The 26,999-nt window shown below is 40.4% G+C and overlaps 1 protein-coding gene across 5 annotated transcripts in view; it reads left to right on the top strand.

Annotated features, from left to right (window-relative positions):
• The window catches only part of BTAF1 (B-TFIID TATA-box binding protein associated factor 1), a 101,105-nt gene extending 75,032 nt beyond the window's left edge, over nt 1-26,073 (top strand). For 2 of the 5 annotated variants that reach the window (XM_075072708.1, XM_032770274.2), the window contains 13 exons: nt 6,308-6,429; nt 6,522-6,689; nt 6,914-6,991; nt 7,074-7,203; nt 7,648-7,752; nt 7,972-8,113; nt 8,289-8,419; nt 8,907-9,032; nt 10,321-10,473; nt 11,879-12,090; nt 15,171-15,330; nt 24,950-25,120; nt 25,457-26,073. In XM_075072708.1, the coding sequence (XP_074928809.1) occupies nt 6,308-6,429; nt 6,522-6,689; nt 6,914-6,991; nt 7,074-7,203; nt 7,648-7,752; nt 7,972-8,113; nt 8,289-8,419; nt 8,907-9,032; nt 10,321-10,473; nt 11,879-12,090; nt 15,171-15,330; nt 24,950-25,120; nt 25,457-25,606 (1,848 nt within the window). In that variant the 3' untranslated portion in view covers nt 25,607-26,073. Of the gene's footprint in view, nt 1-6,307; nt 6,430-6,521; nt 6,690-6,913; nt 6,992-7,073; nt 7,204-7,647; nt 7,753-7,971; nt 8,114-8,288; nt 8,420-8,906; nt 9,033-10,320; nt 10,474-11,878; nt 12,091-12,623; nt 12,682-15,170; nt 15,331-24,949; nt 25,121-25,456 lie in introns of those variants that run through there. The other 3 variants (XM_075072709.1, XM_032770275.2, XM_032770278.2) reach the window with 2 other exon arrangements.
• Nucleotides 26,074-26,999: the final 926 nt, after the last annotated feature.

Below are 26,999 nucleotides of genomic sequence, written 5' to 3'. Positions count from 1 at the left end.
TAAAACTCAGACAGTAAACTGACAGACTTTCAGGGTTGGTAATTTCCTGGAAAAAAAAATAGTTTAGGACAAGGCATTAGTAAATACTGTTTTAAACCCTTTTAATTGGAAACTGGGAAGAATATAACTATTAGAATAAATTAATGACAGTTACTGAAAAATAGCAACTTGAGGATAGTTTTGCAATAATATGATCTAATTTTAATTAAAAATGATAAAACAAAAAAGAGCCTCAGCTTAAAGCTGTATGCTATTGCCTTGGATACTTGAAATAAAAACTGAAACTTCTGAATCTGGTATTCCCCTTCTTTGTTTAGCAATGAAAATGTTTAGCAAAGAGGGATTCCCAGATTCAGAAGCTGCTGTTTCTGTTTGAGGAAAATTACCAAACTAACTATCCAGTCCAGTACTTTCTCTTGAACTGGCTGGCTATAGTGCAACTGAACTCAGTGAATAAAGTGACTCAAGTAAAATATTTCAGCATGAGCAAAGGTGGAAAAACACTTGACCCAATTCATGGCTAACTTTGAAAAAGTTCATGAAGATGACAAGGAGTCTTGCATTTAGAAACTGTAAAGACAGCATGAGTTGGGAGGCAGATTGTATGAGAAATATTTTGCAAAATGCATGGAAAGAACAAAAACGCCAGAACGACTGGCTTTGGCTACACAGATGTGAGTATTAGAATCTGACTCTGAGGATGAAGGTACTGACAGTACTACATTGCCATTGCTGAGTGCATCAAAAGGAAGTCGGATCCAGATTGGCCAAACAGAGCAAAGAAGTGTTTTAACAAAAACAACTCCAGAACTGAAGCAAAAGAAACTTGAAAATTGCAACTTTTTATGGCTGTGATATTCCCTTATCTGTTGAGCATCCAACTTTTCAAGCAATGATCAGCTGCGTAAGGCCAGACTACTCGGTTGAAAGTAGGTGAGCTGTTAGACATAGTTACTGCTGACTTCAGGGTAGAAGCATGCAACGGATTACAAACAAAGCAGTCACATTAATACAGGATGGGTGGAGTAATGTTCACAATGACCCAGAGATAACTGTGTGCAGACAGGGGAAACTGAGGGTTATGTGTCAGTGGTTGATACTGGAAGTAACAAGACCTGGAACATACTGTGCTACACTAGCAAGAAAAGCCAAGGCGTTAGCACCATAGCCATAAAGTTCATTTGCTAAGAGCTACCTGGCAGACAATGAGAAAAAGACGCAATATGTGAGAAGTGATTTGGAACAAGATGATGACACTTTGGTTACGTATGGATGTACGTCACATTGGCTAAATCTACTTGGACAAGATCTTGCACAAAGTATGTTGATTAAAAATTGTAGATTTACAGAAGTATTTTCATAATCACAATCATCCAGAAGCCTTGTTAAAAGAATGCCCAGTGCATGTAAACACCCAAATTCCTGGTGGCACTCAAAGAAACAGTCAAATAACATGCCTGGAAACACACGTTAAAAATGGGCTGCATTATCTCAAGATTGTGAGTGATCATGAGTAGGGCCCTACCAAATTCATAGTCCGTTTTGGTAAATTTCACAGTCAGACTTTAAAAATATTGAATTTTCAGTTTCAGATATTTAAATCTTAAATTTCATGGTATTGTAACAAGCCATGAATATGTATTTAAAAACCTGAACACACAAAGCCCTTAAGTCAGCATTTCTCAAACTGGAGGGTTCTGACCCAAAGGGGAGTTGCAAGGCTATTGTAGGCAGTATTCCCACCCTTACTTCTGCGCTGCCTTCAGAGCTGGACAGTTGGAGAGTGGTGGCTGCTGGCTGGGCTCACTGCTCTAAAGGCAGTGCCACCACCAGCAGTATCACAGAATTAAAGGTGGCAATATTATACTGTGCCGCCTTTACTTCTGTGCTGCTGCTGGCAGCAGTACAGCCTTTAGCGCTTGGCATCTGGCTAGCCGCTGCTGCTCTTCAGGGTGGCCCCCCCGCTACAATAACCTTGCAACCCCCTGTTTGGATCTTGACACCCCTCCCACTCCTCATTTTGAGTATAGGGTAAAAGTACAGATTTCATAGTGGAGACTAGATTTCATGGTCCGGGACATGTTTTTTTTCAAAGTCACAAATTTTTTTAGGGCCCTAATCATCAGGCAGAACTTGAAGATAAAATGATCAGTATAACTAATAATCAAGGGATTTACCAAGAGGCAAAGAACTCAATAAGTCAGTGGAAACCAGTTGCTGTTCCATGCAGTGTATGATTTGATCTACTGATAAATGAAAAGCAAAAGGACAAAAGGTACAATTAGTCCTTTGCACATGTTAGCCAACTAAAGAAACTGTCAGCTGAGCAAGAAGGAATTGCAAGGTAGTGGTGGTTCAGCAAAAATCCTGACTTTCTCCCATATTTAATTACAATTAAAATAGAAGAAGCTCCATGTCTAAAGTCAGTTTTCATCCACTATCAAGAAAAAAGTTTCCCTTCTAACATTATGGAAAAAAAAATCTGAAGAATGCTGACATTCCATTTGACTTCACTGAACTTAAGATGCAGTTGCATCTGTGTTCAGCAAATTCAACAAGCATAAAATTAATCTTTTCAAACTGGGATACATACATTCAAAATTGAGGAATAAGTCAGTGTATCCACTACGTAAAAGCTGTTCAGTTACAGAATGCCCAAATGGACCTGACTGATAGTCTGGACCTCTGCAGGCTTCTGACTCAATTCTGGGAAAAATTGAAAAGAAATTTCTGTGTGAAATATATTTTCTTTCAGAATGAACAGTTATAGTGTTTAGAGTAGTCTTATTACTGCTGCACTTCGGTCCTTCAGAATTCTTCTAATTAAATACTTTAAATGAAGTTACTTTTATTTCAAAACTTACAGTATTGGGTCATTACAATTACTATATACTGTAGGTTTATATACAATATATGGCTTACTGCCTGCCTGTCTCTGACTTCTGTCCTGGAAGTGGAGTTTGGTGTGGAAACAATGTGAGCATGAGGGAGAAGAAGCTGCTACCCTGAAGCTGCTGTCCTCCTGACTCGCCCTGATGAACAGCCCACTCATCCCAGAGACCTCTCAGCAGACTAGGAGGTTGACACCCTTTGTCATGCAGGGAACCTAACAGTCTGTAGCATGCCTGCGTAGTCACTCAGCTAGAGAGCAAGAGGCCTGTGCATCCAGGCCCTTGAAGGAGAATTTGGGGGGGACTGGAATGGATTCTGCCTCCAATTCCTGACCCAGAGATCTGCAGGAGGAACCAAATGCACCTGGTATGGAGGAGCTCTTTTTCTTCTCCCTCACAAAAATATGACATGACCGTGGAAGCATTTCCACACTGACAGTCATTCAGACAAAAAGGGATCTGTATCTTGCAAATACTGGTGAGTGAAATACGCATTTTCAAATGCTATGAGGATGGCCAAACACATCCTTGCATGTAAAATGTCCTGCAGACATTAAAAAAATCCTTCATGAGTGGCAATGAAGGTCAAGAAGAAGAGATGACACTGACAGTGGTTGCACTTGCAACAATCATCCTTGATCCAGAAGTCCTGCTTCTGACACACCACCATCTGGAATTGTTATACACTCAAGTTCAGCTCTTCAGTTATCAGGAAAACAAACATTTCAGCCAGATATATCCAAAATGACTTCATTACAGACAAAGTGATGCTTGAATGGCAACAAAAGACCAAACTCTCTCAAGGGTGATGCATGTTCCTCACTATAAATCACAGAAAAGACTTATTGGCAGGTACCATTTAAACTATTAAGACAGTCATGCCAGTCACCTAGCAGACTTTCTTTGAGCAAGCCTCGTCTACAGTCAAATATGAACATTTAATGCAAACTGCAAGAAAAAGAATCAAGGAAGCACCTTGTCTGGCAGTAGTTACAGATTTGTGAATGAATACATGAGGGGGGGAAGAAATCCTCAACTGCATGATAACGCCTCAACCAGGTGTGTGTGTGTGTGGTTTTTTGTTTTTGTGTTTTTACAAGAGCACTGAAAAAGGAGAACAGACATACAGCAGAGTATATATTAGTGAAATATGTGAAGTACCAGAGAGGACTGGAAGAGGGAAAGTATTTGCTCCTCTGCTGAGTGATAATGCCAGTAATAAGAAAGCAGCATAAGGCGACATAATGGACAAAATCTACATATTACTGCAGAAGGATATGCTTCCCATGGCCTAAACCGGCTTCTTAATGACTGTGTGAAGTTGGGTACACTGGAAAAGATCTTTAAAAGAGCAAAAGAAGTTATAAAACATGAAAACACGGGGAGAAAAGCATGGTAGGAATATAATGGTAGTACTGAAGCTTTCTAGCAAAATAAGACTGGGAAGTGTGGTGGTGTCATTTGGAAAGTTTCAGTTTTAAAAAAATCAAGAAACGATGATTGAAGATCTTAAAGTAGCTAAAAGTGTATGACACTGCACTTTTTAATGAGGATGTCTTTTTTGGGTTCACCTGCAGAACTCTGAAGATTTTATTGCCAGTTTCTTCTGCAATCACCCATTTTCAGACTTTCGTCGCTTATGACCAAGATAAAAATAAACTGTTAATCTCCACTCACAAGTCAGGAAGAAATGAAAAACTGTTCATAGATGGGAAGAATTTTAGCTGCAAGCTAGTACATGCTGCTGCAAACCTCTTGAATCCAACGTTCTATGTTAGTGATGATAGTATTTGACTGCATTACTAAACAAGCATCACATTTAGGACTAGATGTTGGAACAGTACTTTCAAATGATGCATATTACAGAACTTTTTCATATATGTGGTCCAGGAGTGCTATTTGGGAATCTACCAAGTATATTACTCCTACAGTGTGATGGCAAGGCCTTTATACAACACAACCTCTGATTCCTCTTGCTTCTCGTCTGCGTTCAGATTCTTCCATCTTCTGCAGCATGTGAAAAGAGACTGGTTGATATTTGGAAATAAACATGCAAAATCAAGAAACAGGCTAATGTGTGAAAGAGGTTGAGAAGCATGTTTCAGTTAGTGCAAATCTTCAATTTTAAAAGTACATGAAGATCATAACAAGTGCAGACCAGAAGTTGTGAATCTTTCAGACAGATTCTGATTAGAGAAGTCACAAGCAAAATCTTAAACTATTCTAGTGTCTCCAAGATACTAGTAACTAAACTGTTTAGCCAGCTATAAACAAGTATGGTATAATTTTGCGTAAATTATGACACTTTTTAGTAGTGCGTTATCCTATATAGAGTCTGGTGTTTACTGTAAAGTTTAGAGGGATGCTGAGACTTAGTTTGTCCTTAATATTGTGCTGTTAACGACATAATGAATATATAAAGGGGATGTACAGTGGAGTCTCTCTCTCATATCCCCATAAGCTTGGTGGCAGCAGGAGCATCACCCTCAAATCCTCCACCCCAACAAATCCAGGAAGGGTAGTTAATGGTAGTGGGAGCCCAGGCCAGCTTTATGGCTCCCCTTCCCCTCCCAGTTGCAAACTGAAGAAAGGGGGCAAGAGTGGAGAGACTGCAAAGTCCAGGAGGGAGTCAGATAGTGGTTGTCCAAGGGACACCTATTATCCAGTGGTGGGGAGGGAAAAGGGGACAGGCTGAGACAATGAGTTGGGGTTTGTGTCTGTGATGCCATATACTTATATGCAGTTAAGGCTGAATTTTCAATCTGTCACATGCATGGGGTGGGGGAGGTTTAGAAACCTGTGGATAGTTTTATTTATTTAAGAATCCTGTGATTCTTGGGGGGGATTCTGACTCATGATTTTTGAATCTTGGGCTTGGTAATAATGAATATCAAAGCAAACAAAGGGCGGAGGCCATCCGTCATGGATTTGAGGAGATGTTACTTGATGATTTTCCTCCAGCTGTAACATATTCCAGTTTTCTGCCCTCTGCATGTTTTAATAGTCAAGTGGTTTTACCTTACACAGTGAGGAAGACTGCAAAGGGAAACTGACTAGGATATTTGTGAGTTTCTTTGCAAGTGTTTTTGCTTGTCCATATCTCAGCACCTGAGGAGCATTTTTCCCCCTCTTTTCTGTAAGGCTGTTGAGGAGATGGTGAGCTGAAGTGGATACTTTTATGGGCAGTCCTTTGGGGCTGTGTGTGGGGTGGGGGGGTTAATTATGGGATAGGCACCCAGAGCAATGCATGGACATCTATAGAAGTAGTTTAAAAGTTTGATGAAATCAGGCTGGAGTTTGACAGTGCATGGCATATCCAGCACGCAAGCATTTTGAAGGAAAGATTAATTGATTGCTCTAATCAAAACATCTGACTCTTTACACCTTTTGTCTCCTGCACTTTCTCCTTTTTAAAGGATGGTGTGAATTGGCTGGCATTTCTCAATAAGTACAAACTTCATGGAATTCTTTGTGATGATATGGGTTTAGGAAAAACATTGCAGTCCATTTGTATTCTTGCAGGAGATCATTGCCTCAGGTAAGCTGCTGTTCTATCATGCACTTTGAGGACTTTCTTTAAGATACTAAAAGTAACATTACGTTCTTAATGTTTGATACTCTACTCTAAAGGGCTCAAGAATATGCAAGAACTAAACTGGTAGACAGTGTTCCTCTTCCATCCTTGGTGGTTTGTCCTCCAACGCTTACAGGTCATTGGGTGGATGAAGTGAGTAAATTTTGCTCCAAAGAGTATCTCAATCCTTTGCACTATACTGGACCTCCCACTGAAAGAGCAAGGTAAACACTACATTGCAGAAAAAATGCTTTGACTTGAAAACATATTCTCTATTTGATTAAGATTAAAGATTTGATTCACAATTCTTTGTATACTGCTGAAAAAATAACATAGCTTTTTATGTGGACAGTAAATCATAGAATGTTTAAAGTACTTTTGGGGGTGGAAATGAAGACCTATTTATTTATATTTGCCCTGAACACTGTTTCTCCATATCTGTTTTAAGATTACAACACCAGGTGAAAAGGCACAATCTCATAGTAGCTTCATATGATGTTGTGCGAAATGACATTGATTTCTTCAGGTAAGAACTAATGTTTGCTTTTTTGTTTTCTTGCTTTATTAATATTTTTAAAATATTAAATCAGACTTCCTTTATTTCCTAGAAATATTAAGTTTAACTACTGTATTCTTGATGAAGGCCATGTAATCAAAAATGGAAAAACAAAATTGTCAAAAGCAGTAAAGCAGTTGACTGCCAATTATAGGATAATTCTTTCTGGGACACCAATCCAGGTAATTGCTACACACACTATTTCAAGAGGGTGGGAGTGGAAGAGGCAGAGAAATTATTTTTGCAGTTACTTCACTGTCCTCATGATCTTAGCTGTCCTGTTCAGTGTATAGCTTATTGTGAAATATCCATGACTGCTCTCCTGAACATCTGAGGCTTATGCTCACCATTTCACATATGGAAAAACCCACAGTGGTGGGGAGGGGGACTGAAGTACTCCCACTCCATTTTTTTTCCAAACTGTTTCAAAATGGGTTGGTTTTCCACCTTTATGGAACCCAGAGGCTTCCATTCCAAAAACTCATGGCACATGATCCATTATCAATTCAAAGTCACTCACATTTTGAGCCCCCTTATGGTGTATAAGACCTCTCTCCTCGGGATGTCTGCCTTGGATTGAGTTGAGTTGCCAGTGCCCTTAGGGTACTGCCACTCTCTCTCTACAGCTATCCAGAGGGCACGGTTTGATTGATGCTTGGAGGTGTTGGGGAAATCTAGTCATCAATTACAGAGTACACATTCTGAAGTCACTTTGGTTCTGGCCTGTGAAGGTACCAGTGGGGCCTTCCCCTTACCTAATCCTTGATTTCATCCCCACCCAGCTGTCAGTCTCCCAGACATGCAAAACAGCTAAAGGATCATAACTGGTGTTAAGAGCTTCATTGCACTGTATTGTAGGGTAAAAATTCAAAAATAAGGAAATACTCCATAATATAGGAAACTGTTTTCAGTTTTGGAAATGTTTTAACAAATCTTTCTCTTTTCTTCAGAATAACGTTTTAGAGTTGTGGTCACTGTTTGACTTCCTTATGCCAGGATTTTTGGGTACTGAACGCCAGTTTGCAGCTCGTTATGGTAAACCAATATTGGCAAGTAGAGATGCTCGGAGTTCCAGTCGAGAACAAGAGGCAGGTAAGGCACAAGCTCCAATCTGTTTTCTTGCTTGTTTTTTTGTAACTCAGAATTGCTACTGAAAACATCAAATGCTTCAATATCCCAGTACAGTCTTCTGTTTGTGATGATTGAAGTGACTTGTTGCTTTGTTGTGGTTTTTAAACTATTTGCTATGTCTGCTGTTGACACCTAGGAGTTCTTGCAATGGAAGCACTGCACCGTCAAGTATTGCCATTTTTGTTGAGAAGAATGAAAGAGGATGTACTACAGGATCTTCCACCCAAAATTATTCAAGATTATTACTGTACTCTCAGTTCTCTACAGGTAAGTTTAAAAAGCAAGATATAGAATCTCTCTCTCTCTGGTACTCGGCATCTGCTCTGCACTAGCTGGGACTACAAAGAAGCCAGGTCCGTGATCCTGGGATCAGTTCCGTGTGAGCCTTGACATATTGTAGACCACCCAGATTTGAAAATTGTTTTTCTTATAAGGCTTAAAATTTAAAATCACCGCGGAGTGTGTTTCTGCCATCACTAATGTGGGTCATTGTAGGAAATAATTTCCTAGCATGTAGTACTTAGACAGATTTTGCAAATTCATGCATATTAACTTGAAAAGTTAAAATTTTCAAGTAATGAGTTTACACATAAACTGTAATATCAAGATTATGTTGAATGAGATTAATTATAACTTTAAAAGTTTTCTTCCCATTTGTTGCATTATTAGGCAGTCCGAAATTTTTAAATTTTCTCATTCTTGTTTTATATTAAACACACACTTCTTTCTTTCACCTGGGGTGGGGGCCTTACAGGTTCAACTTTATGAAGATTTTGCTAAGTCTCGTGCCAAATGTGATGTTGATGAAACTGTTTCATCTTCTTCACTGAGTGAGGAGACTGAAAGGCCAAAGCTTAAAGCTACAGGACATGTGTTTCAGGTACAGATTTCTTCAATAATTTTTGCTCTCTTGTTAATGTATTTCTAATAGATTATATTCTAGTAAATCCTACCCTACTGAAGAGAGTAATTTTGTACATTGGATGTTGAAATATAGTTCAAAGTAAATTTGGTTAAATCCTGAACCTCCTCTTTAAATCAGGGGTCGGCAACCTTTCAGAAGCGGTATGCCAAGTCTTCATTTATTCACTCTAATTTAAGGTTTTGCGTGCCAGTAATACATTTTAATGTTTTTAGAAGGTCTCTTTCTGTAAGTCTATAATATATAACTAAACTATTGTTGTACGTAAAGTAAATAAGATTTTTAAAATGTTTAAGAAGCTTCATTTAAAATGCAGATCTCCCTGGACCGGTGGCCAGGACTGGGCAGTGTGAGTGCCACTGAAAATCAGCTCACGTGCTGCCTTCGGCACCCATACCATAGGTTGCCTACGCCTGGTTTAAATGAAGTAATTTCCATAGCTGTGATCAACTTGTCTGGATATGGTGTGAAGAGCTATGATGATTAAATTACGTGTTGTTTTATTTTAGAGTAAAACTTCCTGTTTAAAAAACGTACTGTAGTTTAAATATTCTCTTAAATATTCTGCTGAATTAATCTATATTTAAGTATATCCATCTGCTAGAGTTTTTATTCTAAATTGGAAATGGAGTATTAAAAGTTCTTTTTATCAGTGAATTTAAGTAAATATCAAACTGTGCAGGTAAGAATAATTTTACTCGTATCGGTGTTAGTTTCGCTACAACAGTCTCAAACAAACAATGAAATTTTAATATAGAAATATAAATTATCTCAGTGTATCTATTTTTTCCACTCTAATGGAAAGGCAGGTAATGTTTTGTTTGGGTTGGGGGGAGGGAATTTCCCCACCTGACTGAAACTGTGCATGACCACAATCCTTCATAAATTTGGATCCAAAAATAACTTGAGGTAAATTGGTTTGGCAATTCTTCTTCTCTGAAGGGCCTCACACAGCTTCCAAGTCTGAATCTTGTTTCCAAGTCACATAACACTCTGAGAGGGCTTCATGCACTGTCCCCAGAGCTGGAACTAAGATTGTTTTAATACTAGCCAGCGGCAAGTTTTCAGCTGGAATTAACTTTTATTTAAATAAGTGTATGATACAAACATCTTTAAAAATCTGTTGTTGTCAAACTTGTGAAATTATGGTCAAGTGGGCTACAACATTAAATATAAATTTTGTTCACCCCATTTTCCATAATCTTTAGTTGCTGCTAATCTCACCACTTTTCTCTCAATTTAAAAGGCATTACAATATTTACGAAAACTATGTAACCATCCAGCATTAGTGTTAACAACCCAGCATCCAGAATACAAGAGAACCACAGAGCAGCTTGCAGCTCATAACTCATCCCTTCGAGATATCCAGCATGCGCCTAAACTGTCTGCTTTAAAACAAGTAAGTATACTTAAAACGTATTATGTATTCCAAAGTTCATAAACATCTGTATTGTTCTGGAGTTACTGTGATTATTGTATAACTGTATTTCTGAAAAAAAATCAATTAGAAATTTAGTTTGTTTAAAAAATTGGTTAACCTGTCCTTGAGTGTCTACCATATTTCTGGTTTTACAGTCCCACTTTCCTGTTTTTTGTGTTTGGTTATTTTGGGGGTGGACGGGGAAGGAGGAAACTGTTAAATAATTTCTCTATCATTGCTTTGCAAAAGAATTCACATAAACAGAAGAAACTGAGACCCCTTGCAGTCAGTGTGTGATGCTGAATTTGGGCAGGACTATTTGATTTTTACAGTGAAGGTGATCATAAACAAAGTGCAGTTATAACAAAGTGCCAGCAAACAATCTGGAAAAGGGGGGAGATATTTTGTCCCTCTAATCTTTGTTATATTAAGCAAAGATGTTACAAGTAATAGCAAGTTTAAAAGTTTCAGGCAGAAGTGACCTTTTTAAATTGATGGGGTTTTTTAAATGCAATTTCCATGTAAAATTGAATGTACTGCACTTTTTTAACCAAGTGTTCGCTCTTAGCATGGGACCACCATTTTCAGGCAAGTAGCTATAACTTATCTCTACAAGTTTTAATCCAAGGCATTTCTGCTCTTTCTATATATTTTCTAAAATTTAATTTTTTAGAAAATAATACATTTCTTAAGAAAATAGACCCACATTAGAAAGTTGGGATATGTATAAGTGTTAATTTTGTACAAATACAGAAGTTATGTAGTTATTTCATGGAGATGTAATTCTCTCTCCAATCCTGCATTGTAATCTGTGTGGGCACAGCAGTCGGCACATGTGAATCACACTACAGGATCAGGCCTTAGTCATCGTTTTTTTTCCAAGTGCTTTAGGGTATCTGAAGTATGAAAGTTGCTTTTTCTGTTTTGTTGCTTTACTGCTTCCTTTTACTCTTAGCAGAATATTGTTTTCCTGTTTATTATAGAAGAGACCTCTGGTGATTTGAAGACATTGACTCAATTTTCTATATAATCACACATGGTTATGTATTTTTAAGTAAGCTATACCCTCTTACTAATCTAATGGATAGAAAACTTTGTTTAAAACCAAGTTTTGTAGAAACAAGATAAGAAATTTAATGTTTTCTGCCAGATTTTGCAGGTCCTTCATAGTGTGAAGGGATCTACAATCAATATTCCTTGTTTCCTACAGAATTTGACTCATAGCTCATTACATACCCTGCATGAATTTGTTAATTTAAAGGGGGTGAGAGAGTGAGTGTGTGTAAATTATTTGTATTCACTTCTGCCAGCAGTGTAAATATAACTATTTACAAGAGAGAGATAATCCATTGTGGTAATTTTTTATTTTAAAATTTACTTGAAGCTACTACTAGACTGTGGTTTGGGAAATGGTGGCTCTTCAGAGAATGGCACAGAAGCTGTTGTGGCTCAGCACAGGATACTTATCTTCTGTCAGCTCAAGAGCATGTTGGATATAGTAGAACATGACCTTCTCAAACCTCACTTGCCCTCTGTTACATATTTGCGATTAGATGGCAGCATACCTGCTGGTCAAAGGCATTCCATTGTTTCACGGTAAGTTCCTCTCTTCTTTTCCTATTGTTTTAAGGCAGACTACGATGGATGGCATTACTTACCTGAACACAAAATTGTAGTGTCTTCTCTCATGAGAGCTCTTGCAGTTTTTAATAAGATAGGGTACTATAATTTCTACTCGTGTGATCAGATTATACTGGCAGACAAATTATGCAATGATAGTCTTGCAGTTTGAGTCAGATTAAATGAACCAGTGTGAAGATGTGTTCACAAATACTAACTGATTAGCAAGGAACCATGTGTCATAAAATAAGCATTGCACTTTTTAAAAAAAATTAAATTTAAATTCTGAATGACACTAGGCTTAAATTGTTAGCCTATCATATGAAGATTTCCTTTCTTCGGTTTGCTGTTACTACAAAAGAGATACCAAACTTTCAAGTGTACTCAGAATATACTGAATATACTTACAACAACAATTGAAGTATGAAAACAGATCTTTATTGTAAAGCCTAAAACATTTACTTGAGAGCTGGTTTGGTTACCTCTTTTGTTCACTGTTCACCATGCAGAGACCTGGATACAATCCTAATTCCTGGTTTCTTCCTGTCTTGATCTACTGCAGTGTTTCCAACTCTTGCAGTGATGAGTGTTTTTTCTTGAATAGGGGAGAATTTCAGGTTTCTTGTAAAATAAAAAATTGAAATTTCTGTTCCTTTTTGCAAAGAATCTTGAAAACTTGAAACAAATGTAATACTCAACCAGAAAGCAAATAAAAATAACCAAATGTTCATGGTTGGTTCGTTTGTTTTTTGGTTTTTTTGAACACTTACAATATTACTATTGTACTTTGTCCCTAGAGAGATTAAGTACTTTGTCACTCTGGCAGAGCCTTATACCCATAGGTCATTTGGCCCTCTGTTCAAAATTGTACCTGCTGGTCCTTGTATGATCTTCCTCAAGAAGAGGACTGGAGCTTTCCATATGCTCTTGACATCTCCCCTCCCCCAAGCTGTGAGAGAAACCATCTTGAACAAAGACTGCATATTGTTTGACTTTTAAGTGTATATTTTCACTTTTGTTTGTAACCATCTCTACCTTTATCTCTTTTCCTTAGTATCATTTAATCCATGCATTTTGCTTTTATTATAAACCAATTCAGTGTTGTGCTTTGAAGGGAAGGGTGTTTTTACCCATTATTTTAATAAATTGTAATGTGCTGTCTATCAGAGCGGCGTACTTTAATAGTGACTGTGACTATATAGCAGTAGGTGCTAGGCAGTGCAAGGAAACATCTCGGAGAAGCTGGAGTTCACTACTTACTGTTATTTGCTAGGCAAGATTTGGCCTGGGGGAGCCTAGAAAAGTTTGCTGGTGAGGAAGACCAATTGATGTGGCAGGGAGCTGACAGTCTTATATCTAGTAAAGCTGGCGCTTGCAGAGGCAGAGAAGTAACATAGTGGCCCCCAGTTCTGGGTATTCCCATCAGCATGTTACAATTAACATGGCCTTTGAAAGGACCAGCCAATAACTTCACAAGATAATACTCAAAACCCAGTTCATCCTAGATTTAAACACAGGCTTGTAAATTCAGTGTCCCACTTGCCAATGACAGTTAGGAAAGTCTTTTCCCTAAAGGGTAGAGTGTCTGCAGATTTAACTTTTATTTTTATTAAGTTTTCTGACTCTTATGGCTCTGAACTAAGGAAGCCAGCACTGCAGTGGCTAAACTTGAGGGTGTGGAGCTGTCTGCCTCAAGGCTGCTGCTGCTGCTGCTGCTCATAGCTTTCATAGAATCTAGCGTGGGAATCAAGACTGCTGTTGTTGTTTCATTGTTGCTTATCGAACACTGAGAACAGCAATGAAACTAACTTTCAATCTGCTGCTGCTTTTGGGAAACTATGCATACTAGTTTCTGTGGGAGGCAGAATAGAGTAAATCATACACATGGGAGCAGTATTACTAGCAGCCCCGGAGTCTTAGAGAACAGCGATGTGACAGCGACCAATTTTCCTATCCTATTTTCTCTTTGGACTTCTGATCCCAAGTCAGGAGGTTCAAGCAGGAGGAATGGTGAAAAGAACATTCTTACCTGTAATTCAGTGTCACTAGAATAGTATACTAGATCCCATATTTGTACTTCAAAAAATATATGGTAGTATTATATAGACTTCCTTTTTTAGACCCACTAGAATTTTAAATTGCCTGACACCAGTCCATGTCAGTGGCAGGGTGGAGGGGGTGGTTGTTCTTTGTGTCCCCCCCGTCCCTGGTATTATAGCAGTGTGACCCTATTGTAAGGCTCTGTTTAGACTAGTGTACCCTCCACTATTCACCTACAATACGGCTGTCTCTGGTGACTATAGGCCAGATAGAAGCCATTTGTCAATCCATAGTGACAGCTGTGTCCAAGGACAAAGAGTTCCTATGGAGAGGGAGGCAGCAGTACTGTTACTATCCCCTGGGAATTCAACCGGGCAAGGCAGCTTTAAGTTCCAGCCAGTGATCCCTAAGGAGCTATGCCTAGTCAATGTACTGAACCAACATGCCCTGGTCAACCCCACCTGCATTAAAAGCTTGTGCCAGTTGGTTCTGAATCTCCAAACAGAATGGAGGTTGCAGGTGGTTTATACCATTGTACCCCAACTACTGGCAAATTTTTCTACATTAACAAAAGTGAATTGGTGCAGCATTATTGGCATTGTAGCAGTGTGTCAAAAATTAATCTTTTTCTGATTTTTAGGAAACAGATTTGAGAATCATTTTAAGGAAACAAATGCCTTCATTCACATTAACTTTTACCTTAACTAATTTTTGATTTTTGGGATGTGTTATTTTGTAAATAATGTAAAATATTTTTTACTGAATTATTTTCTCTTCTGGTGAGGTACAATCTCTGTCTGTGTAAATTAACCTCTTTCGGGTGACCTTAAAATGGAAAAGGGGAAAAAAAAAAGAAAAGCTTTACAACAAGCAGTGAAAAATATGTCAAAAGTAATTATATACAACATTATTTATTTAATTACTTGTAGTTTTGTTCCATTTCATTTCTGCAGTCACTCTTATGAACGTCTAAATAATCGGTTTGATTATTTTTTTGTATATTTGTGTATATATAGGTTTAATAATGACCCATCCATAGATGTTCTTTTGCTTACCACTCATGTTGGTGGACTGGGACTTAACTTAACAGGCGCTGACACAGTAGTGTTTGTGGAACATGACTGGAATCCAATGAGAGATCTACAAGCAATGGATCGAGCACATCGTATTGGGCAGGTAAAATACCAATTGTTAATCTTTCATGAGTTATCAGACACCTTTTTTTGTTCCTGCAGCCTAGGGTCTCCCACAACTTTTGGTGTTTGTGTTGCTCTCCTCTCTCTGCAACTCATGGACAGACAAGAGTTTTGGAGTTGCATAGTCTGGCCACACCTTCTCAGCTCCTGCTTGATTTCAGTTTCTCTGCTTTCGTGACAGCATGTGGATAATGGCTTTTACAATTCCTGCCTTTGCATCTGGCTAAGGGGGCTTTTTTTAATCAGAATTTGGGTCAGTGATGAGCAATAATTTCCCTACTCCCCCTTTTCCCCCCCTCCGGCCAGTTTTTAGCCAGGTGTTGGAAACTCACAGAGCCTTAGGTACAGTGCCTCCCTGCTTGCTGCTCTGCTGTACCTGGAAGGTGCAGAAGTACAGCAGAGCAGCCTGAAAAGCACCAAACAGTGCTCCATCTTTGAGACTGCCCTCGTGGGCTCAGCAGAAGGTCAATTGTGCCCAGCCTTCTGTCCTTAACTCTATTACGTCCCAGGGCTATGAGTTGGACAGGCTGCAGCAGCACAGGAGCCAGCAAACAGAGCTGTAAACAGAGGAGTTTGAGTGGGACTTCTGTTGGAGGAGAAGGTGAAAAGCCTGTGACAGATACAGAGGCAGCAGTGGTAGTGACCCAAGCAGTGGAAGACACAATGAAGATGACTGGATGTGGAAGCTGCGGCATGTACATGATCCTGGAGGGGGTACCTGGAAAGAATTATCTGCATGAAGTGCCGCCTGATCGAGCTGATGGAAGAAAAGATCTGAGGGTTAGAGATGCAGGTGGAAACTCTGAGTTTAGAAAGGGGTTCGAGCAGATGATGGAGCAAAGACATGAAGAGTCTGAAGAGAAAAGCTCTCACTTGCAGATAGAAGCAGGACTAAAGAACTCTGACGGGAGACTGCTGGATGAGGAAAGTGGACAGTGAAAGCATGTGACTAAGAGAACTGGGCAGAGGAAAAGACTGGCTAGTGAAGGAGAAATAGAGCTCAGGAACAGGTTTACAGAGTTGGAAAACAAAGTAGGGGCACAGCAGGTGGTCGCTGCAGGTGAGAGGACAAGGAAGAAAAGAGCAGCTAGTCCTATAGGAAGAGTCAATGGAGATAACATCATCAAATATGAGCCCCAGGAGGATACAGGATGGGTTGTGGAGGACTGCAAGGGAAAACAGGAATCGAGAGGACTTGCAGCCAGAGGAAACAGGAGATAGGCCGGAGAATCGCACCGTCACCAGGAAAAGGCAGGTCTACATGATTGGGGACTCCTTACTGAGAAGAATAGACAGGCTTGTAACCAGAGCTGATCCAGAGAACAGAAGGGTGTGCTGTCTGCCAGGTGCTAAGATACGGGATGTGGACCTGAGGCTGAAGAGGATCCTAACGGAAGCGGGAAAGAATGCACTGATTGCCCTTCATATGGGAAGAAATGATACGGCTAGATTCTCACTGGAACGTATCAAGGGAGACTGTGCCAGGCTGGGGCAGACACTTAAGGAAATCGAGGCTCAGGTGATCTTCAGTTTGATTCTCCAGGAACAGGCAGAAGGGCAACAAAGGTGTGACAAGATTTATGATGATCGACAGACCAGGGTGTTATAAGGAGGGCTTTGGGGTGTATGGCCACTGGGAGGCATTCATGGACAGAGGACTGTTCTCTTGGGATGGACTTCACCTTAATAGGCAAGGAAATAGACATCTAGGGTGGAGGCTGGCGCAACTGATTAAAAGAGCTTTAAGCTAGAAATTGGGGGGAGATGGTTGGGAGATGTCCAGGTAATCTCCATGCCAGATTTTAACATTTGAGAGGGAAGAAAATGAAGTAAGAGAGGATACAGCTGTGGACAGGAGAAGAGACAGAAGGAAGGGTAGTGTAGATACCAGTCTAATAGGTGATACTGGCAGTAGAATGTCTGGGCCTAATCAGGTAAAGCATGTGAGTGAAGCCAAACAGCAAAAATTAAGATGTTTGTACACCAGTGTGAGGAGCCTGTGTAACAAAATGGAGGAACTAGAGTTACTGGTGCAGGAAGTGAAACCGGATATTATAGGGATAACAGAAACATGGTGGAATAGTAGTCATGATTGGAGTACAGGTGTTGAAGGCTATGTGCTGTTTAGGAAGGACAGAAATAAAGGCAAAGGTGGTGGTGTAGCACTGTATATCAATGATGAGGTAGACTCTAAAGAAATAAGAAGGGATGGAATGGATAAGACAGTCTGTCTGGGCAAAAATCACATTGAGGAAGAAAGCTGCTACTACTAGAGCCTCCCCTGGGCTAGTGCTTGGGGTGTGCTATAGGCCACCGGGATCTGATTTGGATATGGATAGAGACCTCTTTTTAATGTTTTTAATGAAGTAAATACTACTGGGAATTGTGTGATCATGGGAGACTTTAACTTCCCAGATATAGACTGGAGGACAAGTGCTAGTAATAATAATAATAGGGCTCAGATTTTCCTGGATGCGACAGCTGATGGATTCCTTCACCGAGTAGTTGCTGAACCAACAAGAGAGGATTCCTATTTTAGATTTGGTTTTGGTGAGTAGTGAGGACCTCATAGAAGAAATGGTTGTAGGGGACAACCTTGTTTCAAGCGATCATGAGCTAATTCAGTTCAAACTAGATGGAAGGATAAACAAAAATAGATCTGTGACTCAGGTTTTTTATTTCAAAAGGGCTAACTTTAAAAATTTAAGGAAATTAGTTACGGAAGTGGATTGGACTGAAGAACTTGTTGATCTAAAGGCAGAGGAGGCCTGGAATTACTTCAAGTCAAAGTTGCAGAAACTATCAGAAGCCTGCATCCCAAGAAAGCGGGGAAAAATTAATAGGCAGGAATTGTAGACCAAGCTGCTGAGCAAGCATCTCAGAGGTGATTAAGAACAAGCAGAAAGCCTACAAGGAGTGCAAGATGGGAGTGATCAGCAAGGAAAGCTACCTTTATTGAGGTCAGAACATGTAGGGATAAAGTGAGAGAGGCCAAAAGCCATGTAGAGTTGGACCTTGCAAAGGGAATTAAAACCAGCAGTAAAAGGTTCTGTAGCCATATAAATAAGAAGAAAACAAAGAAAGAAGCGAGTCTGCTAAACACTGAGGATGGAGTGGAGGTTAAGGATAAGCTAGGCATGGCCCAATATCTAAACAAATACTTTGCCTCAGTCTTTAATGAGGAGCTTAGGGATAATGATAGGATGACAAACAGGAATGAGGATGTGGAGGTAGATATTACCACATCCAAGGTAGAAGCCAAACTCGCACAGCTTAATGGGACTAAATCGGGGGGACCCAGAAAATCTTCATCTAAGAATATTAAAGGAACTGGCACATGAAATTGCAAGCCCATTATCAAGAATGTTTAATGAATCTGTAGACTTGGGGTTGTAATGTATGACAAGGGAATTGCTAACATAGTTCCTATCTTTAAGAAAGGAAAAAAATAGTGATCTGGGTAACTACAGGCCTGTTAGTTTGACATCTGTAGTATGCAAGGTCTTGGAAAGCATTTTGAAGGAGAAAGTAGTTAAGGACATTGAGGTCAATTGTATTTTGTCCCAATTACCACATGGTTTTACAAAAGGTAGATTGTGCCAAACCAGCCTGATATCCTTCCTTGAGAAGGTAACAGATTTTTTCAGACAAAGGAAACGCAGTGGATCTAATTTACCTCTATGTCAGTAAGGCATGCCCCCACATGGGGAATTATTAACTAAATTGGAAAAGATGGGGATCAATATGAAAATTGAAAGGTGGGTAAGGAACTGGTTAAAGCAGAGACTACAACAGGTGTTACTGGAAGGGTGAACTGTCAGGCTGGAGGGAGTTTCCTAGTGGAGTTCTCCAGGGATCTGCTTTGGGACCAATCTTATTTAATCTTTTTATTACTGACCTTGGCACAAAAAGTGGGAATGTGCTAATAAAGTTTGTGGATGACACACAGCTGGGAAGTATTTATTGCCAATACAGTGAAAAACAGATATCATACAGGAAAATCTGGATGACCTTGTAAACTGGAGTAATAGGAATAGGATGAAATTTAATAGTGAAAAGTGCAGATCTTGTTATTAATCCCTAAATGCATGAATTTTTGTTATAATCTGGGAACACATCAGTTGGAAGTAACAGGAGGAGAAGCACCTCGGAGTATTGGTTGATGACAGGATGACTATGAGCTGCCAATGTGATGTGGCCGTGAAAAAAGCTAATGCGGTCTTGGGATGCATCAGGCAAGGTATTTCTAGTAGAGATCAGGAGGTGTTAGTACTGTTTTATACAAGGCACTAATGAGACCTCATCTGGAATGCTGTGTGCAGTTCTGGTCTCCCATGTTTAAGAAGGATGAATTCAAACTGGAACAGGTACAGAGAAGGGCTACTAGGGTGATCTGAGGAATGGAAAAACTGTCTTTTATGGAAGGAGACTCTCAGAGCTTGGCTTGTTTAGCCTAACCAAAAGAAGGCTGAGGGGAGATATGTAAATACCAGAGGAGGGAATAAATACCAGGGAGGGAGAAGAATTATTTAAGCTCAGTACCAATGTGGACTCAAGAACAAATGGATATAAACTGGCCATTAGGAAGTTTAGACTTGAAATTAGATGGTTTCTAACCATCAGAGGAGTGAAGTTGTGGAACAGCCTTCCAAGGGGAGCAGTGAGGGCAAAAGACGTATCTGGCTTCAAGCCTAAGTTTGATAAATTTATGAAGGGGATGGGATTGTCTAATTTTGGCAATTAATTGATCTTTGACTATGAGCAGTAAATATGCCCAATGGTCTGTGATGGAATATTAGATGGGGTGGGGATCTGAGTTATTACAGAGAATTCTTTACTGGGTGTCTGGCTGAGTCTTGCCCACATGCTTAGGGTTTAGCTGATTGCCATATTTGCGGTCGGGAAGGAATTTTCCTCCAGGGCAGATTGGCAGAGGCCCTGGGAGTTTTTCACCTTCCTCTGCAGCATGGGGCATGGGTCGCTTGCAGGAGGATTCTCTGCACCTTGAAGTCTTTAAACCACGATTTGAGGACTTCAGTGGCTCAGACATAGGTTAGGGGTTTGATACAGGAGTGGGTGGGTGACATTCTGTGGCCTGCATTGTGTAGGTCAGACTAGACAATCATAATGGTCCCTTCTGACCTTAGTCTATGATTCTACCCACTGAAGCAGCTGTGACTCCAATATGCAGGGGCGGGAGGGGGGAGAGGACTAGGAGTCTACGGGCAGAGCATGAAAGGATGAGGTGGACCTCAGTCAGCTGACTCAAGGGGCCCCTGGAGAATAGAGGGAACAGAACTATGGGATTACAAATGTTCCCCCAAAGTCCTAAAATGGGTCCTGAGCACCATAATTAAAGCAGGGCTCATAAGCACCCTCCTCCTTCCCAGTTTGGCCAAGAGGGCTCTGGAAGTGTTTCCTTTCCCCCACTCCCTGGTGGAGTGGGATCCAGCAGGTGGGGACTCTTAAGATCTCAGACTTTTTTTTAAAAAAAAATTGGTTTCCTTAAGCTCTGATGGTAGTACAAGAAGCAATGAGCTTAAATTACAGCAAAGGAGGTTTAGATTGGACATTAAGAAAAACTTCCTAACTGTGTATAGTTAAGGATTGGAACAAATTGCCTAGGAATTTGTGGAATCTAAGTCATTAGAGATTTTTAAGAACAGGTTAGACAGACATCTTTGAGGAATGGTCTAGTTATTACTCTAATCCTGCCTTGAGTGCAGGGGACTATTGAGATCCCTTTCGGTACTACTCTTCTGTGATTCTGACCTCCTGGATATGGGAGTAATAGTGGTCCCTCAGAAGAAAGATGCTTGGGGTTCTACTCAATCTTCTTTATCATTGAGAAGCATATAGGAGGAAACCCACAGATCCTGCAAATATCATGCTACTAAAAAGGCAAACACCTGATGTGTAATGGTGTTGAGGTAGAGACCTTTGTTGAAGCCCTTCTTGAAGAAAATCCAAGATAGCTGAAATTCCTGGATTTCTAGGATTGGCTTCATGTTCCCAGCTCCAGCCACAAAACATATTCAAAATACAAGAGTGTGCTTTCAAGGACGATATTCTTCCAAAAGAAAGAAGTGTTCCGATGACTTGAGGGCAGATTCAACGACACTAGTGCTTCCTTTTCAAGATAGAACCATTTCAGGTCTGGATAAAGTAGAGGATCTTGTGAGAAAAACTGATGTCCTATCTCTTTGGGAGCTGTACCAGTGGTCTCAATTTCCATCATCAGATCCAAAAACCAGGATCTTGTTGGTCAAAGCGGGGTTATTACTGTCACCTGTTCTCGTTTTATTTTCTGAAGCACCTTCCCGTAATAATGAGAAGGGTAGAAACAGATACAGGAGGCCCTGCAGCCATCTGTACGATAGGGCCTCTCTCCCAATGGATCTGGGTTCCGCTTATCTGGTGAAGTACTTTGGTCTCTTCACATTCATGTGATTCATGAATAGGTCAGTTAATGGCAGGCTGGGGGGCATGGCTCAACATTCATGTCACGCTCCTTGTCAGTACCAAGCCCAAGCTGGGGAAATAAATGATCCAACCAGAGAACCAAATTCAGGGTTGAATCCTGGAAGTATGCCACCTGAGGCACATTGCACATACATGAAGAAAAATGGCAAGCTGAACAATTGGATGATTAACTTGAAGACTTCCTGATTCATGCACCACTAGGAGTTATTCACTTTGTGCTTGCTGAGCCACTCTGCCTTCTGGTTCAAGTCTCCCTTTATGTGAGCTGCCTTAAGAGAGGAGAGAATGCTCAACTCACTGCACAGTTTTTGTTGCTTTGACGTGTAGTGCTGGGCTTCTTGTTCCCCCCTTGGTTGTTCAGATATACAACCATGGTCATGTTGTCTGACTGAATCAGGATGTGGTTCCTCTCTAGGCTGGATTGGAATCTTCATAGCACAAACTTGACCATTCTTAGTTCTAGGAGGTTTCTACTGTGGACCCTTTCCTCCAGGTTCCATATGTCTTGAGTTATTTGGGACCCAGGTACGGTCCCCAGCTCTTCAAGTTGGTGGCAGCTGAGAGGATCGGGGAGCTGGAAGTGCACGGGCATGCCTTGCAAACATTTAAGGACTTCATCACCTGTTCCAAAACCTTCACTCGATGTTCCATGCATTCTGAGTAGTCGTCCCATACCTTTTAAGATAGCCTTAAAAGGGGTCTGATGTGTGATGAAGTGATCTCTGTGCATGATACTAGGACATCTAGCAGTTGAAGGCTCAATGCAAAAGTGGGCCTCTTGCAGTTCCAAAACATTGTGAGGATGTCTTGAATCTTCTGGAACATCTCTAGAGATGGATATTATCCTTGTTATTGATGATAAACCAATGTGCCTGCAGGAGATTCAAGGTCAGGGACATAGTTCTGCATGCTGTTGGTGGGGATGGAGCTATGATTAAAATGTCATCTCCAGGAAGGGGTACAAGTGGATCCCTTGTGACCTGAGTCTGGCTAGGATTACCACCATCTTTGTAAAGACTCAGGGGGGCTGAGGACCAGCTGAATGGAGTGTCATACTGAGCACGCCTTCTGTCATAAGTAAACCTTAGGAACCTGTGATGGCACAGTCTGACTGGGTTGTCAAGGTATGCATTTTCAGATCCACTAAGTCAGGGATGACATTGTAGTGGTTAATATCTCCTTCCAGAATTTCATTTTCTTCATCCACTTGTTGAGCCTTTTGAAATCTAGAAAGGCTTGGTTCTCTGACAAAGAACCTCCGGGTAGCCTGATTTCTTATGGCAGTGCAGTTAGTCAATCCAGATATTACACCTCTCTTTCCCAAGTGGCACACCACTTGTTTGTCAGGGCTCTCAGTACATCCATTCAAAGCATTGATGTCTGTTTTTATTGTTCATCAAAACTTGGTTTCTGATTGACACTTGCCTGCTGTACATGATGGCTGAGTTGGTGGTACACTCAATGCAGGAACTTTACTGCATATTTCAACAGGACAGGGTGGTGCTCAGAACTCCAGAATCATTTGATCCCAAAGGTGAACTCTTTCCATGATTCACAAGAGGTAGTTCTACCTTCATTCTGTCCGAGGCCATAGCCTTCTGAGGCAAGAGGGCACACTTTAGATCAGGGGTTCCCAAACTTGGTTCTCAGCTTCCTCAGAGTAAGTTCCTGGTGGGCCACCAGACGCTTTGTTTACCTGAGCATCCGCAGGTACGACCGCTCACAGCTTCCAGTAGTTGTGGGTCGCCGTTCCCAGTCAATGGGAGCTGTGGGAAGTGGTAGCCTGGCCGGTGTCACTTCCTGCATCTCCCATTGGCTGGGAATGGCAAACCGCGGAACACTGGGAGCTGCGAGCGGTCGTACCTCCGGATGTTTGGATCATCAAATCGTCTCACGGCCTACCAGGAACTTACTCTGAAGAAGCCGTGAACCAAGTTTGGGAATGCCTGCTTTCGATGTCTCCTGAAAATTTATTTCCGAGTACAGAGTCCACAAGGAGAGCGGGTGCCCTGTTTTTAGCCTTTCAGCCAAGGATTCGGAGCTTCCATCTCCTCTGTTGCTCAGTGGATTAGATGATGTATTGTGGAAGCGTACAAGGCACTGGAGATTCTGGTTCCAGAAGGGATCTGAGCGCACTCTACGTGATCGCTGGTGACCTCGTAGGCTGAAAAAGCTAATGCACCCACAGCAGAAATTTATAATAGTCACCTGGTCAAATCCTACCATCTTTATCAAGCACTACAAGGTGGATCTGCTGTCCTCTGAAGACTTCAAGGCCAGAAGGGACTATCATAACCATCTAGTCTGACCTCCCTGCACTGTGCAAGCCACAGTGCAGCCCCTTGCTCACCCACTCCTGTAACCTCTGGCAGACCCATAATCTCTGGCTGAGTAACTGAACTCCTCAAATCAAGAGAGGACTTCAGGCCCTCAGCAAGATGTAGCCACAAAAAGCATCACCAGAGCAGCAACAGAGCTTAAGGTTTAATTCATGCTTGTAAAGCACTATTTTTCATTATTTTCCCCCTGGTCTGCCTTTTTGTTGGGAGTTTAGTTTCATATACTTTTCCGTGATGTACTGTTCTCATCTTGACTTACCATCCCTTGGTGCATCCACTATCAGCAAAGGCCTGAAACTGACTATCTCTAGAAGTACTGCTTGTAAAGACGCTAATTCAGAAAAGCATTTAAGCATGTCCTTAAGTGTTTTACCGAAGTTGGGCAAAGGCCTTATACTGAGAAGTATCAAGCATCCACAATACCTATTGACTTCAATGGGAGTTGTGTGTTCAGGATCATGCCCTGAACGAGTGGAAATGTTACTGCTGAAAACAAGACTCTCTCCCTTTTTCCCTCAAGGAGATTATGTGCCTGGTCCATGTGTTGAGCTGGAGAGAGCAAGAGTCTAAGAAATCTAACTCCTGTCACTATAAGCACTATCTGAGCAGGTTGGCACTTTGTTTTTGGGACTGTTTTTTTGCTTTTACCTATGTGGCTCCACTCACTAAAAGCTGTCTCGTACCCAAATCCTCTGTCCCATGCCCTTGTTTATAATAAACATTTTAAAACCATGTCTAGACACGGTTTAATATTTGTATAATAATTTTTTCTTTCAGAAACGTGTTGTCAATGTGTATCGCTTGATAACAAGAGGGACTTTGGAAGAGAAAATTATGGGTCTGCAGAAGTTCAAAATGAATATTGCAAATACAGTGATTAGCCAAGAGAATGCTAGCCTACAAAGCATGGGCACAGATCAGCTTCTTGACCTATTCACTCTTGACAAGGTAAAGAATCATTTGCAAAATTATCTACTAAAAATAAGCATTTAGAGCTGCAAACATAAAAAATGATGTGATGTGAATCCTAAGATTACTGGTCAGACAAGCATTTGAAATAGAATAATGAACACCAAGATGTTCCCCAAGTAGCTGTTACCTTCATCCTCTTGGAATGGACTCCCCAATGCTCCAAAAAGCGCCAATAATAATCCTTCAGAGATATTCCTGTGTTGATATGTGTAAAGGGAAACTAGGAATAAATAAGATGCTTGTGATTAATATTATTAGAACACTTTTTGTGTTTAACTTAGTTTAAATGTATCCATTTTTTTTTCTTTTAAGGATGGGAAAAGTGAAAAAGCAGATACTACTACATCATCTTCTGGGAAAGCCTCTATGAAATCAGTTCTTGAAAATCTGGGAGAACTTTGGGATCCAGAACAGTATGATTGTGAATACAGTCTAGAAAGCTTTATGCATTCACTCAAGTAACCATCTTATATTCTGGATTCAAGTGCTGCTAGTTCACATTTTTCTGCTGATATTCAGCAAATTTCAAAGCATATATAGTGAACCTATAGCTCAATATGTAAATAGACTTCTTGAAAGAAGAATCAGCAAAAGACTGACACTGAATAGTGTCATATGTTTCACTGGGGGAATTATTCTGTCTTAAATATTTGCACTGTATAAGAATTTAAATGTAAACATATTGTAAGGTGGTTTGAATTTTACTTGCTAAACAGATGCAAATTCTTAGTTGGTAGAGGAATAAAACACAGCAAGTTTTACATATGCTAACAAGTGTTACTTCGTTTTGAAATAAGTCCACCATTGTTTCTTGCTGTATCTGTAGTTTTGTACAAATATGTTTCAGTGAGTACTTCAGGTTGTTCGTTTACATTTTTTTATTTTAAACATAACTTGCTTTTATGACGTATTAAAGTAAAAAAAAAAAATAACTTAACAAGTTATAATCTTTCATTCAGATCATTTCAAGATGTACATCACCAATGGCAAACCCTAGAAGCTAGAAAGTGTTGGGAAACTAAATGGAACTAGGTTTATGTGTGCCCACCTCTGTATTTTGAATATAAATATATAATGCTCTTCAACCTTTTGACATCACTTCGAGAGCAGTTGATTTCAACTTTTTAATCTAATGTGTTATACTAAAGACAGGTAAATGGTCTGTTTAAGGCCATCTATGCATCCCATTAAGAGGGTGTGCTTTTTTAATTTATCTATCAGGCTAGAATATAGCCTCATTCAAAGACCTATGTATTCAATAGGTTTCAATCCTATATATTTTTTGTAACTAAAAACAAATATACAAACAGAACTTTTCCAGAAGTAGATTTTGCACTGTTTAGAATTCTAAAATCCATGCTGAAGAGACTGTTTACTGTACTAGTGCATGAATTAAAATCTCTTAAACAGAAGATGAGAAAATATTTTCTTTAGGGATATAGATATACATACATATCATCAGAGAAATACCTTCACTCAATCTGAGGGAATGGAGTATTTGAGTTAATCATGTAACAAACATTCTAAAGCAGGGATGGGCAAACCACGGCCCTGGGGCTGCATCTGGCCCTTCAGATGTTTTAAATCTAACCTCGAGCTCTTGCTGGGGAGCAGGGTCTGGTGCTTGCCCCGCTCTGGCACTTCTGGGGAGTGGGGTCGGGTGCTTTCACTGCTCCACGCATGCTGTGCCTTCACACGGCTCTCAGAAGCAGTGGCATGTCCTTCCTCTGGCTCCTACATGTTGGGGCAGCCAGGGGGTTCCGTATGCTGCCCTCATCCCAAACACCACCCCCACAGCTCCCAGTGTCCAGGAACTGTGGCCAATGGGAGCTGCAGGGGCGCTGCCTGCAGAATG

This window comes from Chelonoidis abingdonii, chromosome 15 (assembly GCF_003597395.2).
Source record: "Chelonoidis abingdonii isolate Lonesome George chromosome 15, CheloAbing_2.0, whole genome shotgun sequence".
NCBI lineage: Eukaryota > Metazoa > Chordata > Testudines > Testudinidae > Chelonoidis > Chelonoidis abingdonii.
This window is presented reverse-complemented; position numbering and strand designations above follow the sequence as displayed.